The sequence below is a fragment of the Sceloporus occidentalis genome, unplaced genomic scaffold (genome assembly GCF_023333645.1).
Source record: "Sceloporus occidentalis isolate IW3139 unplaced genomic scaffold, rSceOcc1.0.p SCAF_63, whole genome shotgun sequence".
Taxonomy (NCBI): domain Eukaryota; kingdom Metazoa; phylum Chordata; class Lepidosauria; order Squamata; family Phrynosomatidae; genus Sceloporus; species Sceloporus occidentalis.
In genome coordinates this window covers 100,066-119,398 of record NW_028317043.1, presented here as the reverse complement: position 1 = coordinate 119,398, position 19,333 = coordinate 100,066, and the positions used below count along the sequence as shown (strand labels likewise).

Below are 19,333 nucleotides of genomic sequence, written 5' to 3'. Positions count from 1 at the left end.
AGAGAGCAGGGTCACAAGAAATGATTTCAGTCAATTTTTATCTTAAATATGAACTTTTTGGAAACCAACAGACAAAAGAGCTGCTTGCAAATACAACATTTCATATCGACCTTTATCTTTTGGAGCAATTTAATGCACCTACCTGTTTATTGTCTTTTTTTTTGTGAAAACCTTAGCCAGTGCTACAGTATCAGTAAATCCACAAAAAAGAACACAATGAGGACGCTCCATAGAACTTCACCAAACTACGAATAGAAAATCTTGTATTCGTCTTCACACATTAACACTTTATTACTCACTCAGTGAGACGTAATATAAATACCTTAATAAATGATCTTGGAGGAGATTTATTTATCATCGTCATTGACTACTTGGCTAGACAAAGGGATTTTCAGAGCGACGATCGCTGGGATAGATAGAGACAGGTAGAGCAATCCTCCAATTTACATCAGGCTAGGCTTCAGAAGAAGATGAAATTGCATCAGATTTTTTATTTTTTTTACACAGAAACAAATGATATAAATGGGGTTATGTTTTTTGAGTACCGATATCTGATTTCCTGACGTAAATGACTGTGTGTCAAATGTTTAATCAACTATTTTGATAGCATAAAGGATAGGATATTGAGAATGCAGTATGTAGGATGTAGGTCTATAGTCTGACATGATGTGACTTGAGATCCAAAATGGTGGCATGATACTGGTGTATCAACAGAAAGTTGAGTCAATATATGATAGAGAGTGAGGGAGACTGTGAATACTTTTTTTTGTATTGTGTGATAAAACTGCTATATTATATAGACTATACGTCAGATACTCCATAGCTATTTACCCAAATGTATAGACAACAGCAAACTTTTCTAATGTGCCCGTAGTAATACATGTATTTTTTGTTAGTATAAATCTAATCTCTGCAAAGTATTTATTTCCCAAAATGATTTCTATAACTTCTTTAATTGTATAATTGTACCCGATGACTTATTCTGTATCTAAGATTATTAATGGGTCTTAGATACTCATCACCCTGGTGGGTCACCTGCTGTCTTTTTGGTGGCTCTTATTGTTGGAATCAGTGAGAATACGTACAATGGATTGTTATTGTGGGGAAAACAGGCAGAAAACTGTTGACTGCTAAATGTTAGACATAATTGTTGGGCACAATATTAAAATTTAGACATTGATTCAAATAAAATAATCTGTATCCCCAACATTTGGCTTCATTGCTGATCTTGATCTATACACCATCACATCTATACACCATCACATCTAACACGTGTCTAGTAAACCGGTAACAAGCAAGCCAACAATGTCCTATTTTTAATCAGTCTGGGGTCACAGTGCTATAACCCAGTTAGTGGTGAGGCTATTAACACCCAGATTCATTTCTACTTCCTTAGGGGGATCAATACGAGTTAATGTACCGTGGCAGACGCCTTCCTAATCTCTACTCTTAACCAGCGTCCATTAATCTAACCAAAGTGGGAAAGAGCAAACCAAAACCAAATTAACTTACACAATAAGGAAATATCACTGAACAAAAAGATTTCCTATATGGATACATTACCACTTACAAACATAACTTTTAGAATATTACTATTATTAGAATATTATTATAATATTACTATTATTCTAGACTATTGCTTAGGTTTATTGGTGTATTGAACTGAAGAATGTGTGGTTATTGGGAAAAGAGACAGATCTTTATGTATATATATGTGTGTGTGTGTTTCTGTAGAGTGCTTTAACCCCTTCACTTTTGGCGCTGTCCATTGCTCGGTGCTGAAATAGTATACACAGAAATCGAGTTCTTATGGCTCTATGTCGAAAGACTCTCTCTAGTTCCTCCAACGAAAGATAGACTCCATTGTAGTCCATATAGAACCCAGAACCAACTATAGAAACACAATCATCTTTTTACGGCCCCAACTTTAAAGGCCACTAATATCACAGAAACCTATTATTGTCTGTGCTGGCTAGGATTCATCTGTATTCAAAAAAAGTTTTTTTTCCCCCTGTAATTTCAATCTGTTTTTCTTTCTGCAAAAATAAGGGTATTATAATTGCCTGTATAAATATATATCCTACACACTTTATAGCTTTTATACCTATTAATGGTGTAGGACGTGGCAGATCCAATTAAACAATTTAGAATGTAACAGTTTTTGGTGGAAAAATTGGGAAATACTTATGCAATTTTTGGTGCTATTGTTCACCTTTCTATGACAGATATAATTCTCAAGATACAGACACTTTTGGATATTTCTGTGATTGCAACACCCTTTATACATAATCCCCCAAACCCTTTCATTTTCTTATTTCAAGTGATTAAGTAAAATAAGCGGTAGTCTCTTAATGTTCAGCAATTAAAGCACATCTAAAAGAAATGTATATTTATAAAGCTGGGATTTACCTTAAAATGCCGTATTACAGAGAGCAGGTCACAAGTATGGCAAAAAAAAATCCTTCTTAAAACATTTCATTAAAAAAAATACACCCCGTCTGCGTATATGTCAATGACCTGCATGTTATCAGAAAATGGGTTCGCTACGGACATACATCATTTAATCGCCCGAGGACTATGAAATTGCTTATTCAAGCAACATTATGGAATATTCCTCGAACCCCTGCCCCCCCCGCCAGAGCTCCAAGACACATTAGGTATAATAACTGGCAGATTTGCATTAAAATAACATACTCAACAGAAAGGACATATGCCATTATATAATATATATATATATATATATATATATATATATATATATATATATATATATATGAAATTAAACACTTCTTAACAGAATTAGCAGAAATAGAAGAGAATAAGACATCAGAGTTTTACGGTTATGGTTAGCTTTTTGGTTTGGGATTGGAAATGAAGGTGAGGACCATGGGTTGCGTTGACCTTTGTAGAACTGGAGCTTTACGAGTCAAAAGAAAACTGAATAGATATTGCCAAGGGGGTTATTAAAATGCCACAATTTATCCTTGTCTATCAGCATATCATTTGGAATGATATTTTCCCAGGACATTCCCGTAATATCAATAAAATAATTTAGGTGAGAAGACGATCCAATAAAAAAAAAAATGAAAAGGTCCTTTTTTTTTATGTGTGTTGGATATTCAGATCTCCTAAAATGCTGATTTTTAAAGTGTTAGTTCTGTTAAACTCCATAAACTCCATTTATTTTACTATTTATATGGCATTTAAATGTCCTACACCAAATGCCAGTTAAAGATTATTGTTTTATTAAATTAGTTTTATGAAGGACCTAATCCAAAATGTCAGGTGCTGTTTTTATGAGTTTCAGCTGCACCTCAAATAGCAAATGAGGGAGGGGGGGCAATCAAATAAATCCATAAATAAAAAAATAAAAATTGTCTATGTATATGTCAAAAATAAAGAACCGAGTGAAATCAAAAAATGTTTGCCAGCAATGAATTATTTGAAGTAATGGCTTATCTGGGTCTCTACTGATGGTCAGGTGATACCAAATATTCTTTAAACTATAAGACATTTTTTCTAAAATTCTTCATTCTGTTTCTTAAATATATGCTTGTCTCTTTGTCCTTGACCTTGAAGTCCCTGGCACCAAAATAACATTGACCCCTAGTTCTTTTCTGTCTCTTAAAATGATTGCAGCCATCTATTTACTGCCGTTTCCCGTACCCGATTATTAGGCAATCAGTACGATAGGCGCTTGCAACTCTGTATCCCCCATACCCCTCTAGCTGTTGGTCTACTGGAAGGGAGCTGTGAGGAAAGTGATAATCTGTTATAATGGCTAAGGAGCCATTGGAACTTTAAGCAAATAGACCACACAGGGTAGAAGAGAAAGTGAGATATGTGCCTTCAAGAGAACAGACTTTACCGATCTTGTCCAGAGCTTAGACATAGGTAGTAGTACAGGTACCCTAATGGTTCCACTTGACAATGCCATGAGTACGTCAGCTCTCTTTGTATTTTATTAGTTTAGCTGAACAAAAAATGTATAATAATGCCACATATTATCGGCCAAAGATAAGTGGCAGAGCCTCCCTGCAGAAGAAGCTGCTGAATCCTGAAGACCAGACCAAAGACTGATTAAGTTCTTTACGTCCGATAAAACATAGAGACTAGATGGGCCAAATGGTTCTTATCTGCCATCTTATTTGCCATCTGCCATCAAATCCTATGTTTCTGTTTAGGAAAAAGGAAACTAATGAATCAGAACACATAATTGGTCTGGAACGAGAGAACAAGTAGTGTTGGTTAACCGAAAGTGTTAAAGCATTGACCCTCCTCCTTGTAGTTCTGGAACTGCATCCCAGTCCCACTTTTCAAGTGTTTGAAACCTTCATTTCATTTAATTTGATGTATTTACCGTTAATTGCTTTCCTTGGAAATAATTAATAGAATTTCCTTTCATTATCGTAGTTTATCACAATTAGCGGCTTCTTACACAAGTGGGTACTGGGCGCCAAGCTAACGAGGAACGCTAGAAAATCCTATTCCCTCTTACTGCTTGCATCGCATGCCAAGATTCCTCTCTAAGGAAAGCATCACATTATCTTTTTTGCATAAGATGAGACAGACATTTAAACACTACTTTCCTATCTTCCATTGATCAGTCTCGACAGTTTAAATGCATCCAGCTACTCCGTCTCACCCTCTTGTCTTTTCACTGCGTCGCATTCAAATGTCCGCTGTAATCATTCCAGGGTCGGGGAGACATCTGGGTAGATATTATTTGTGATTTGCATCTGATTTTTCTTTCTTTTTTTCCAAGCTCCTTTTTGTAGCTGTCAATCATATTACTTTAAAAGGCACATTTGCCTGTTTAGCGCAATGTAACATGCAATCAATGGGGAGAAAATACATGGCTTGAATTCTAATTGAAAGCATCACGCTGTGATAAAATACACAGTTAACTATCGCTTCCAATTGTTTGCGTTAACTCCATAAAGCCAAGGAAAGCCCCATCTTGCTGTTGTAAAAAATCTTACTGAGAATGTGAGCATCCAGTAGCTACCAACATTTCGATCGGCCAAGGACTGGTGACGTCTCCAAGGGCAGGGCTTTACCGAGAGTTTTTATGCGTTGGGATATGAAGTCATATCCTGATGCCCAGAAGACAGGACACATAGTTACATATAGTTACATAGTTATATAGGCTGAAAAAAGACATGCGTCCATCAAGTTCAGCCTTTCCTATATCTGTTAATTTGTTGCTGTTGATCCAAAAGAAGGCAAAAAAAACCCCAGTTTTGCTCTTTCCAATTTTGCACTAACCAGGGAAAAAATTCCTTCCTGACCCCAAAATGGCAGTCAGATTTCTCCTTGGATCAATAAGCCGTTTCCCCATAATTAAAGATTATATCCTCTAATATTATGTTTTTCCAGGTATCCATCCAGTTGCAGTTTAAACGTCTGTACAGACTCCGATAAAACTACCTCTGCAGGCAGAGAATTCCACATCCTTATTGTCCTTACTGTACAAAAACCCTTTCCTCTGCCTTAGACTAAATCTCCTTTCTTCCAGTCTGAACGCGTGACCACGTGTCCTATGCGTAGTCCTGTTTATGAACAGATTTCCACACAATGGTTTGTATTGGCCCCAAATATATTTATATATTCCATCGCGGAGATGGCGGCAGGCGGCACTGCCCTGGATTTAGCCTACGGGAGCGCCAAAGGCAAATACACCACTGGATGGAGTTCCCATTAAGTTTCTTAATTCACTGGTCCTCATGTAGAATAAATGTAGTATTTTTAACATGATTCTATTTTAACATTAAAACGTTGTTTTAATCCTGACCCAGCCAAGCCTATACTTATAGCTCTTAATCATAGGCACTGTTAGTGCGGGTATTGGTGCGTTTTGGTGGAAATAAGTTCCAGTTTCTTTTTTTCTGAAAGGTATTTGACTTTGTTGTGACAAGGTCACATCAGATGTCCTTCAGTTTAGTTAGCAGTGCATTTAAGTGTTTTTATGACAATGTATTCCACCCTATTAGTACCAATAACCGTTTTCTATAGACTATGCATTATTTAGCATACAGAACTCATTAATCTTATTGTATTAGACAAGGACATTGGCCGAGCATTTTTCTTTCGCAGAATAGTGAAATCAGTCTATGTAATTCAGTGGATAAATGGGTATAATCTGCATATCAAAGACTCAATTACGGCATAAACAGATTTTTTTTTTCTCTAATTTTTTTTTGTCTTATTTTATTAAATTAATGAGACCTGGGCTAAGTGCGTTATATAGAAAAAAATAGACGACTCTCAGGCATCCTGCATCGTGTGGTCACAATATAAGCGATAAGCTTTGATAAGTTTGGGAACATAGCAGGAGACATTGGCGTTGGCTCTGCCTCGTTCTACGGCAATGGTGGAGACCGTTCCCAGCCGAGACGGTTACAACACCTCCTTCATTTAGGATGTTGGCCCTTGAAAGCGTCCATTGGAACACTCTTGAGGATTTCTCGGCTTGTGTGCAGCTTTATGAGCCAAGCTCATCCATCTTTATTTGGCAAACAAATCCAGTTTACATTCAATAAAATCTACCCCTATGTCTTTATTTTCTCCGTGGATTTTTTTTTTTTTACTTTATATATAGCAATGAAAAAAAATATGTAATTCTAAAAAATGAACAATATACAAAATGTACCTAAAGTTTGCCCGTAAATCACACTTAAATTCTAAAATTTGATCTCCAGTCTTCCGTTTTACTGATTTGTCCCACAATAAACTCAGGTCATTTTGTGCTTAAGTTTCTTTTTTTTCTTTTGCAATTTATCTGTGTTCTCTTCTGTTCTGAACTACGCTGAATCTTGAATTCTCTGTTGATGATAAGCCATTACAAGCAAGGTTAGGATGACATATGAAATGCTCGTAGCGTTTAATCTACGTCAGTTTAAGGCCAGAGACTGACCGCTGACGGGTGCGGTACGGAGCTCGCATTTATAGCTTCTGTCAAGGCTACAACAAATATGAACTTGTACTAACTTAAAAAAAGTGTTTCTGAATTATTCACCATGCGGTAGATGCGGTATAGACTACATAAGCAGTGGAGCTTGAATCATTTCGGGCTTAGAAAATAACTCTCCTATGTGCTAATGTGTAGAACCAATTCACTTGAAATTCTGTATTTAAGGCTGGTTGATTTTAGGATAAATACAATATTCCCTGATTTTGGAATTCTATCTTGTTTTCCGTTGTTCCTTCTGGAACAAAGGTAGAGCTCGGCTTGATTCTTCTGTGTCTGGGTCCCAGAATTTAAATCAAGCTAATCGAAACACTGGGGAGCGCCATTGGCAGGACTACGCGTGCGCAAAATAGTTCCTATGCACAGCCCTGGGGTCCCAATTCACCAGGGGTAGAGGTTGGGAGGCATATGCCTATGATGGGGGGCTGGGGGTCCCTACAATGGGGGGTGGTTGTGCCACTTTACCAGTCTTGAATGTTGGGGGGTATGTGTGTTTGTAAGTTGGTAGAGCCATCATTAGTTCCTGATCCCTTTGCAGTCTAGCAAACCATTTAAAACTTAGACACTTTATTTACTTTCTAAACAGATAGAATACTAGAACATTAGAAAATCTTAAAAGCCATTCTTTTTTCCCCGCAAATCATGTAGGAAGCGTCAGTAATAGCACAATAATGCTTATCAGACTCGGAAAGTGTAAGGCGGACAATATGTTGGCAGATGTAACAGCGTGCCTTAGAAATCATTCATTGTTCTATATTTCAAGCACATAGACGATTGCTTAAAGTCAGACTGAACATAGAATGCAGATAAATCGTGACCCGAGGCTTGAGCGTGATCTACGGCTCGGGTGCCTTTGGTATGTAGTAATAATATCTGTCTGTTAACATTGTATTCATGTTTATACAAAGACGTAACACTAAGGTTAAGATTTCTGAAGGTCCTCAAGAGTGTATATTTATTACTTGGTATATTTGGTATAATTCTAATACCCTTATTGGACTGAGATATATGTGTATATATATACACACACACTCCTGTTTTCTAATGGCCCTTTATCACTCCCATCACTCCTGTGTTCAAATGGCCCTTTATCACTCCCATCACTCCTGTGTTCCAATGGCCCTTTATCACTCCCATCACCCCTGTGTTCCAATGGCCCTTTATCACTCCCATCACTCCTGTGTCCCAATGGCCCTTTATCACTCCCATCACTCCTGTGTTCCAGTGGCCCTTTATCACTCCCATCACCCCTGTGTTCCAATGGCCCTTTATCACTCCCATTACTCCTGTGTCCCAATGGCCCTTTATCACTCCCATCACTCCTGTGTTCCAATGGCCCTTTATCACTCCCATCACCCCTGTGTTCCAATGGCCCTTTATCACTCCCATCACTCCTGTGTTCCAATGGCCCTTTATCACTCCCATCACTCCTGTGTTCCAATAGCATGTTGTGTTCACTAATCCATGTTTAAGTTTAAAAGGCTAATTGCTTGTTAGAAAACCCATTTGCAATTCTGTTACATAAATATATGTAATTATGTAATTATACATATAACTGGTGTGTGGGATTTGCAAATTGGGATGTGCCATACTCACCCCTAAACATCTGTGAATTGTTGTAAGTTCATACATTCGTTGCTCTGTGTTGCCACAAATGTGCAAGTATCTGCTCAGATACCATAGTCACCCACGCTGTGTTATATACCTTTTAGCAATTCTGGGCACTGGACATTATGGAACTGGAAGGAAGGGCTACAAAATGAATAAGGGGATTGGAATATCTTAGTTTTCAATAGAGTTGCATCTATATACGCTAGCAAATCCCGCACACTTAGAGGGGATATTATAACGCTGTATAAATATGTTTTGGGCCGATATTAAGAGCTCTCCAGCGACCTGTTCATTAACAGAAACGTACAAAGAACCAGAGGCCGTCCTCTGAGACTAGAAGAATTTATACACAACAAAGGAAGGGATTCTTTACAGTGAGGGCAATAAAGGTATGGAATCCACTGCTGTGAGAGAGAGTTCTATCAGATGCAATGGAGGCCTTCAAAAAGGGTAAAAATCAGAACATACAGGGGTATAAATGATACAGTTACATGAATGGGCGAGTGATTGACTGGATGACACGTATCCGATCAAAGCCGTGCCAGCCAATTTTTTGAATTTTTGTAAAATAAATTATAGGGAGCAAAACGAGCATCAGCCCTTATAACAGATCTCCCTTCTGAGACAGAGAGAAAGGCATAGATGTCCCTGCCTTCTTCTTCTGGGCCACCAGGGTCCGGACTCTAGAGCCTCCAGGCGCAGTGACATACCCCTGTACACCCTATTCTGTTTGCTCGACTTACTTTAAAAGCTTCCAGACAGCATCCGCTCATGTTTGTCCTTTTTAATATTTAGCAGAAATTCTGCACCATAGCGAGCGCGCTTGTTTTCTTCTTCTCCTCGTACAAAAAGGCTGCGCTTTCCATGTCAGCCGCACTTAGATTTTCTTTTCTCTTTGTAACTTGCAACCTCCGTGAAATATGTTATTTCTCAGCACAGAGTAATGGGGTAAGTGAAGCATTGCGTTCACGGCCCCTCCTGCGCGACTGAGCGCCCTTAGAGTGTTTAGCGTGTCGCTTCAAAGCATAGGGATGCTGATCGGAGGCCAAGGACTATAATTACTGCATTAAATATTACCATTGAAATTTATTTATGCAGACATTATACCAGGGGCCGCACTCCTGCCAGAGCAATGTTCCACGCCAGTCAAACAAAGCTTCCTCTCCATATAAATAAATTAACCCTGTTTTGTTACCCTTAGGGGTAACAACATGACTTAACTATTTGTGTCCCTATGGGAGAACACATTGGGTTAACCCTTTGGGATCCTGGGGTATTATCAAATCAGTTAACCGCAATTGTGTTTCTGAAGGATATCAGTGTGAGTTAACCATTTGTGTTCCTTTGGGAAAACATATTGGGTTAACCCTTTGGGATCCTGAGGTATTATGGAATCAGTTAACCTCATTTGTGTTCCTGAAGGTTAACAGCGTGAGTTAACCATTTGTGTCCCTGTGGGAAAACACCTCAGGAACCCAAAGGGTTAACCCAATATATTATGGAATGAGTTAACCTCATTTGTGTTTCTGAAGGCTAACAGCAAGAGTTAACTATTTGTGTTCCTGTGGGAAAATAACATTGGGCTATCCTTTTAAGTTCCTGGGGTTTTATGGAATGAGTTAACCCCATTTTTGTTGCTGATGGAAAACAGAATGAGTTAACCACATCTGTTCCTGTGGGGAAGTTAACATTTTGTGTTCCTGTGGGAAAAGATAGTGAGTTAACCATTTAAATTTCTGGAGAATCAAATGTGTTAACCCTTTTTATGTTGGGGATAACAAAATGAAATAACTATTGTGTTCCAGAGGAATTCAGCAGTTGGGCTTTCAAACTCCAAAGGGATAATGTAATAGGTTAACCCTTTTTGTTTAAGTGGAATAATTGTTTAAGTGGAATAAAAGGTTTTTTTTATTTCAGAAAATTATTGAATAGTTAACCCTTGTGATTCCACTGAGCTAATGGAATGAGGTGGTTCTGTTTGTGTGATGGGGTTTCGAAACTATAGTGCCTGAAGTGTGTGCCATTAAATCTCTTTCTTTCTTGGGGAGAGACCGGTTTATTAGAACCTTGAAGCACAGGTGGGACTGGAAATATGATTTAGCTGAGTTCTCTTTGCCAACTAGAGTCGAAAAAGGAATAAAATGGAGCCCTACATTTTATTTAGTACATGTAGTGATAGGTACATTTATATGGACTCTGTAACCATCAGCAGTGGCTTTAGGAGCCTATAAACAACTTGGTCGTTTTTCAGCTCAATGGGAGATATTTATGGCCTCGTATACTATGTGCGCTCCAAGGATGTAGTTATTGATTGAACACGAAAAGTTTGTCACAGGCCTTTCATCTAATAATTAGTGATATTGTCTGCAGCCAATTTCAGATTGTGCCAGCAGGCCCAAGCCCGCTTTGTTTGTACTAAACGAATAAGCATAACTATACCGCTGAGAGCTTCTGTGATTTAAGGACAAATTACTGCTGAAGTGAAATTAAAGGACATTAAAAAAAAAGGAAAGTTACCTAAAAATGTGGTTCGCCTACAGTTATATAAGGGTATTTTCTTTAGCGTATAAGTTACATAAGTTTAAATATGGGAAATCTTTGGGACGGGAAGTTGATTTAAAGTAGAAGGAAGTAAGCAGAGCAACAGGAAATTGCTTCCCCTTGCCTGTTAATAAAAAACTTACACATTAGCCAATATTATAAGTTTAAGTATTGCACGTTCTGTTAGTCTATTATGAAAAATATTACAGACTTGGTAGCAGACACTGTATGAAAATAAATGGGGACTGTACAAATCGGTGGCACACAAATGATGAACTGGGGGGTTTCTTTACAGTAATTAGAAACATTAGTCCAAACAAAATAAAAAAAATTAGGTGCAGCCTGCGTACATCATTTGAGTGCAGGAAATGCATTATTTTACTATTTTTCTTGGACTTTAGTTATCAGAACACAAAAAAACTTTTTTATACACCATATATTTTTTGTCTGTGTATTAGAAACATTAGGAGTTATTACTCCTTGCTGAATGTTGTTGCCCCAAAAGTCAAAATATTGTGTATAGAAGCAGCAGAGAGGGGGTTTTAAATTATATTACATTATATAGCATACATAAAGTATATTATTCCTATCCAAAATTCTTTAGTCTGTTACATAAAAAGCTATTAACAGGACACAACGATATGGTGAACCCGTCTATAAGAACGATGCTGCAGTACTAATGGTGGCCCATCGCTTGCTTTGCTTGTCTAACGTTGCTCCTTTTTTTGATCTCCAGGTCTGGATCTGAGGCAAGCACAAGTTATCGCATTGTCGTCTGGAACGAAATGTATCAACGGAGAATATCTCAGTGACCGAGGGCTGGTGGTTAATGACTGTCATGCCGAAATTGTCGCCAGGAGGGCTTTTATCCACTACCTTTACAGTCAGCTAGAACTCCACCTAAGGTAAATCGGAACTTGTTGACGACTGTAACATGGTGTACAATCTGCGGCGGGACAAATCTTTTCCCTGGATGTCTGATCCGTGGCTTTTTTTTATGAAGCTGTTTATTCTCTATGAACTGCCGAGTGGCCAATATGCTGAGGAAGGCCAGGCAATTTAATATACTTTCATCTTCAGATGTTTCGTTCATGGAAGCATATTTCCTTTCATGGAGAATTAGATTAGTCCAATTCTATGAATAGTTTTAGATATCTGTTTACATAATTCATGTAGAACGCAGAACTGAACTGACTCCGGCTAAATGCCTGACGGAATACTCAATTTCCAGTCTCCTGCCGCGAAGTAATTCAGGGCGTTTGTACTTGCTCCGTATTCAAAATGTCCTTGTGTTTCCGTCATAGCATTGTTATAATGAATTTATATAAAACTGAGAACGTGGGATATACACTGTGGACATCACTTAATAACACCAACAAATGAACGTATTACAGCAAAGAGCTCACACTCCGACTACCGGAAACGTTGAAATATTATAGCTGTCCACAACCTCGATTTATACCGCTGAATTTATCCACATGTAATAAAGATGCTCTTTTGGAAAGTAATATTATGGTGACAGTTTGTGAAATATCTGAACAGAATTGCTGATACATTCATTGTCGTATTTACCGTATTTGCTCGATTATAAGACGACCCTGATTATAAGACGACCCCCCAAAATCTGAATATTAACTTAGGAAAAAAGAAAAAGCCTGAATATAAGACGACCCTAAAGGAAAAAAGTTTTACCAGTAAATGTTAATTCATGTAAACTATTTTTTTTAATAAAAGCTATGATTGAGAAAAATATTTTTTTTGTTTTTATTTCTTGTATTTTCCAGCCTGTCCCCCAGTTACGCACATCTGCCCCCAGGCTTGCCACACCAATATGGCACTGTGGCCCATGATATGCCTTTTAACCCTCTATATGCCACTGTGCCCCATGGTATGCCTTTTGACCCCCTATATGCCACTCTGCCTCCAGAAATGCCTTATACCCCTATATCCCATTCTGGCATTTAGGGGGTTAAAATGCATATTATGGGGCAGAGTGGCATATAGGGAGGTATAAGGCATTTCAGGAGGCAGAGTGGCATTAAGGGAGTTAAAAGGCATTGTATAGAGCACTCTGCCTCCAGAAATGCCTTATACCCCTATATGCCACTCTGGCATTTAGGGGGTTAAAAGGCATATTATGGGGCAGAGTGGCATATAGGGAGGTATAAGGCATTTCAGGAGGCAGAGTGCTCTATTAAATGCCCCCTTAACGCCACTCCAGAAATGCCCTATGCCCCCATTTAACTAACACACACACACACACTCTCTCCCCCCCCTCCCCTCTCCTCTCTCCTCTCTCCTCTCTCCTCTCTCAGCCCTCTCTTACCGGTGCTTCCAGCCGGGGCAGCGGGTTGACGTCGCCTTCTGCTGCAGCCGGAAGGAGGTGGAGTTGGCAGCGGGGGTTTGTATGCGTCCGTCGCGTATACTTTCCCCGGCTGTCAGAGATCAGAGATCTCTGACAGTCGGGGAAGGTCTACGCGACGGACGCAGACAACCCCCGCTGCTAGCCACACCTCCTTCCGGCTGCAGCGGACGTTGTCTACGCGGATCGCGTAGACGTCAACCCGCTGCCCCGGCAATACAGCAGGAAGCACCGGTAAGTGTGTATGATGGGGGGGGGGGGGAGACAGGAGGATCCAGGTCCCCTGCAGCGGTGCGGGGGATCTGGATCTTAGTCTCCTAATCAGACTCTATTTGAGGTCTGATTAGAAGACGACCCCGATTAGAAGACGAGGGGTATTTTTCAGAGCATTTGCTCTGAAAAAAACCTCGTCTTATAATCGAGCAAATACGGTATGTCAAAGCACAAGATGCTGTTAGATGGGGACGGTTGACAAAAAATAGTGAGAATGCATCGTGGATCTAAAATATTGCAGATATGGATCTAAAGATCTCTATAACCAGAGATTCCATCTGAAGAGGAGACCTCCAAGGTCCCAGAAGCTTTACATCGTTTTCTATTCTGGTCTGATAAACTGTATTAAATTCACCTAAGGACAAGTCACAAGAACATCTAAGCATCTGAGTAATGAGTGTTTAACTTGTGGAAGACATAAGAAAGGAGAAGCCAAATGTTGATATTTGTATTATTATAAAAAAAACCACACTGTTTCTTTGTTTGGTTACAGTAAGCAAAGAACGGATTGGGAGCGTTCTGTCTTCATACGATTAAAAGAAGGGGGCTACCGACTGAAAGAAAATGTCATGTTTCACTTGTACGTCAGCACCTCGCCCTGTGGAGACGCGCGCCTTAATTCACCCTACGAGATCACAGCTGATCGTAAGACTGGTTTTTGACCTCCTTCCTTTATTATAAATGGTGGGGGATTAATGTTACTGCTGGTAGAGGTTTATCTGTCCCTACAGAACACATACATCTGTAATAGTAGCTGTAGCAGTAACAATGTTCATAAAAAAATGAGGCCCTAGCGTTGTTACATAGACAGTAGGACTTGCGTTTAGAAATGTCCTGACTTGTGTCCCATTACGCTGGCAGCGTAACGTAGTTCTCACAACGTGGATATTATCCTGACAAAGTAACTTAAAAATAAATCTTCGTAACCCTGTGCTTTTTAAAAGTTCATAAATAGGCTCACCAATGAATTCCCCGGCAAACCCCAGAGGTATACTGACTTTGCTTTCCCAGTTAAATTATTCAGTGGATAACCCAGTAACCTTTTTTTATATTTATATATATATATATATATATAGTGAACAGATGCAAGCCTATAGTGCGAAAATTCCGAGGTCATCTTCGTACAAAGATTGAGTCCGGAGAAGGAACCATTCCAGTCCGGTCATGGGTACCAGTTCAAACATGGGACGGTGTTTTATCAGGCGAACAGCTTGTCACAATGTCATGCACGGACAAAATGACCAGGTAACCATCATATATTATTATACGCATAGTACACCTGTCCTCCTATTAAATGATTCATATATTCATTGTGGTTGACAGAATAAAATAGTAAATATATATGTTTAATCTTAACGGAATCTCAGTAACGCGTCGCTATCCTTCACGTTGAGAACGACCTCTTGACGGATCACATGTTGGTCTAGTATGGTGGACCTTCCAATTTTCAGCTGATACTTGTTGGGCATTGACTTAAAGTACATTTTGCATTTGTATAGCAACCAAACCACACTATGTCTTAAGAACTACCTGCGCGAAGCTCACATTTATAGGCTGTCCATTTCTCCTATGTCCCTGATCTCTTGACATGGCTCTGGAGTCAGTTTCACCGTAGGCTTTGGATAATTCTCCAGCCAAGCGGTTGCATTGTCTTCATTCAAACAGTCCAGACGCTGCTTTGTGTGTATATTCTCATGAAAAATAACAGTAATTCCGTTTTCACCGTTATTTGACGTTTACCAGTTAATTTTACCTGCTGAGTTGATTATTTAGTTAATGGTTACTTTATAGGCTGTTGACAAGCAATGCGTGTTCATTTGCCAACAATTAGAACACAATGCATATAGCACGTAACCCTTTCAAGCAAGATGCTTTCCATTAATTAACTTCACTAATTAACCAACACATTTGCAAAAGGCTTGTTCTGCGTTACAGTAGGAACGGCTCCCACATGCAATTTGTATAAAAAGCACATTTATTAAGCGAAGGTAACGTATTCCTCTCTCTGCGGTCGGAATAGACTTTTCCTCTTGAGATCCAGACTCAATCCAAATTCCATTCAACTTCAAGGTCTTTGCTAAATGAGTTGTATGGCCTTTTCTCCTGTTTCTTTGTGGATGCGGGAACAATAATATCTAAAAGCAGATCAAAATCACTGTGTAGTGGGGATTTATGACCACTGGTGTTAACATCTACCTGCCGGCGGTGTCAAACTTTTTAATCGCGCAAGTGGAAAAAATATATATATTTTATTTTTTTTATGGAGAGACGAGATTATATTTCATACTTTTATAAAAAAAAAAAAAGGATTTAGAATGTATTCATTGTTAAACAGAGGAGAGTTCCTAAACATGTTTGGTTTTTCAAAATATATATATTGTTTTGCCATTGGCTCTGCAAGGGTTAAACACATCCATACATCTGGATCCATATATTAAAAAGGAAAAACAGACCAACTAGAGCTAAAGGTAGCTTCGGCGCTGTGCCAGATAGCCGCTGCATATTGCGTATGCTGCGGGTGTCCTGTTTTCTATACACTTCTATGAATAACAATTTATATAGTGTGACAGCGTTGCAGGAAACTTCACAAACAGCCCCAAACCATAAACTGCGGTCAAAGTAAACAAAAGTCTTAGAAGGAAAGCAAATAATGTTCCATCATAGAAAGGAGAACGCTTTGAAAGGTTTTCTTTTTAACTGCAAGATGGTCCAGGCTTATTAACCCTTTAGTGCACCAGAGGGTTAGAAAAAGGTTAAATTATGTATTTTTTTTAATGACATATGTTACAAGAAACCTTATTTAGTCTCTGCAACTTTTGTTTTCTATTTTTAGTTATTTTATGAGAAAACCAAAAGTTATTTGTGCCGGCGTCGTCTTACAAGAAACGCAAGACTTTCTATTTTGCGCTAAATCATTTTACATTTTATAATTAATTGTGAAAGAGTTTTAGGAAAGCTTGTACAGAATGGTATTTTTTAATGTAATGTAATTTCTTTCTTTTTTTTTCTTTTTTTTGGCAAAAAAAGAGTAGCCGTTGGGAATTTTCAGCAGGGCAGATGGCCCTCCTTACAGGAATAGGTTGGCAGGGGAAACAGTTGAAGGTCAACACTGAGTTTTTCTGGTGCGTTGGGCGCCGCGCCCGGTTGATGTGACCTTCTTGGTAGTGATTCACTGCTTGTGGGCCATAAGCGTGTCGTCATAAACACACAACACGGATTTATGTGATCTGGTACCTTCGATTTTAGAAAACCCTCCTGAGGACATGTGCGCATGTCATCATAAAGCATATCCTGTACAAAACACCCTTAGAAAGCATTGATTGTGGCTCCATACTGGTCCAATAAATAGGGATAATGGATTTACCAATAGACAGCCCCACCTTTTTGTGAGGATGCATAAATGTTAACTTTGACTACCCACAATTCTGTCTAACCCACACAGCCATTGAGTTTATTTTTTATATATATTACTTTTTTAAGCCCTGTTAGGTTTCTGCATTTCCTTTTTTATTTGTATCCCCTCCCCCGCTCTCAGCATTGTGTCTTGTTGTGATCTTCTTTCTCCCCATCGCGTTTCCATTCCTCTATCTCTCCCTGTCTAGCCCATCTAGCACACACTGCAAACTTACATTTACCTTAGCGGTATGAGCGGTAGGAATCCAGGAGATATTCCATTTGTCACGGTCAGGACTACTTGCCAAGCCGTGACTGTGTGGAGGGCGTGGGCATGAAGGGGTTAATAGCACCAGGCCTCTGGATTTACTAACTTGACCCCTTAACAAGGCATAAGTTACACCAAATTAACCCCCAAATCCTGCCTGTATCCCCCCAGGTAGTCTGCCACCACTCACGATTTTGATACCGGATTCGTGAGAAATTCGAATTAGAACATATATCTCTCTATATATATATATATCAACCCACCCCGGGCAATCAACATATATATATATCCTGTAGAAATCAATAACAATATGGTAACGTGTTATCCTCTCTTAGGGTTTGTGGATATCGATACTAGAGCCCAAAGACAGACTTGGATTATGAATATTTTAATAACAAAAAGACAAAGATTACACAGTGCCAGAATTACAAAAACAAGACATACAAAATAAAAGTAAAACAGCAAACAGTTCTTAAAAACAATAGGACTTAAACACAGGACCCTCACTCACGAGTTTCTCCAATAAGTAGGCCTGTGGGAACTCCTTAAGTCCAGATGGATTCTTACGGTGTTGTTCCGATCAGAGTATATCATGGAGTTCTGCTTTGAGGTCGCTGCATTGTCCCTAAATCAGACTTTTGCAAGCAAATGCCCCTCTGACCACATGACTGATTATATGACACCATCCCCAAGAATCGGGTCCCATCTTTGATGTGCCAATAAGTTATGGTGGGATAAAGGTGATGGAAACCCCTCCACTTAAGATAGGAATGGAATTCCTATAACTCAGGGTCCTTATCTGTTAGGCCATGAATCACCACAGGGGTCCTTTGGGAAGATGACACCTCTAGCCAGAACAGATACAGAGGGCATGCACAAAAACACATTTACATCAACCTCAGATTAACTCATTGAATGCCTAAACAAAGAAACTAACCACCTCTGCTGGGTTACCCTTCCATGCATCCACTACATCATGACACCTCCCCCTTTAAGATGGTGGACAGAGGAGGTCAGCACACACTGATCTACTATGTCTGCCTAAATTCTAGTCTCCCCCTGACAAGACAAACAGTCAGCGTTCCCATAGAAGCTGACTTGTCACACCCGCCAGTAGAACAATACTGCTGTAGCACCGGACTCCATCTGAGCAACTTTCTAAACTTCCCCTCTAATCTATCCGCCTGAAGAGAAGGGTTGTGATAGATTATAACAGTGAAGTCACAACCATACAAGCATGGCTGTAACTCCTGCAAAGCACACACCATAGCTAAGCACTCTCTGCCAACCCTTGAATAAGCCTCTTCCTTTGGCGATAAATTACTCGGATGTTTTAAGGCCTCATCCATTTGTTTCTCTGCCCTGCTTAGGATAGCTAAACGCTGCCCATTCCCAAGCAAGACAGCAAACGGGTGTCCATTGTCCTGGGCTTCCTGTGTGGATCCCAGGCTCTGCGCTTCACCTACACTCACAGGGCGAGGGGTTTCTTGCTGACTGGTCAATGTAGCTGTCTTTTCATCAACCTTTACTATATTATCCTCTGTAGCTGTTGCCCCAGCATCTTGCTGGTATGCCACTACAGCTACAGGGGAAATATTCTGCCCCTCACACTGCCCACTCGGTAAACACACAAAAGGGATATCAAGATGTGAATTTTCCTCCCCCTCCTCCTTATCTCCAGACTGTACAGCGTTAGGGGTCTTAGGCACAGTGGAGAAACTACCCCTTTCCTGCTTCTTAACCTCCAGCACTTTAAGGGTTAAAGTAAGCATTTCCTCTGGAGCATTAAAACTGAGTTTTGGCTGTTGATTCACAGAAACATCACATTCCATATATCTCTTGTTTTCCCTTTGAGAAAAATGATTGACAGGAATATCCTCAGATACCCCAACATCATGGATTCTTTCTCCTGCAC

At 39.4% G+C, this 19,333-nt stretch overlaps 1 protein-coding gene across 1 annotated transcript in view; it reads left to right on the top strand.

The window, feature by feature from the left end:
- LOC149287164 (inactive double-stranded RNA-specific editase B2-like) overlaps positions 1 to 19,333 on the top strand; it is a 115,873-nt gene that overhangs the window by 76,288 nt on the left and 20,252 nt on the right. The window contains exons 5-7 of the mRNA XM_089493175.1: positions 11,859 to 12,027; positions 14,251 to 14,402; positions 14,834 to 15,002. Coding sequence (XP_089349301.1) covers positions 11,859 to 12,027; positions 14,251 to 14,402; positions 14,834 to 15,002 — 490 coding nt within the window. The remainder of the gene's footprint in view (positions 1 to 11,858; positions 12,028 to 14,250; positions 14,403 to 14,833; positions 15,003 to 19,333) is intronic.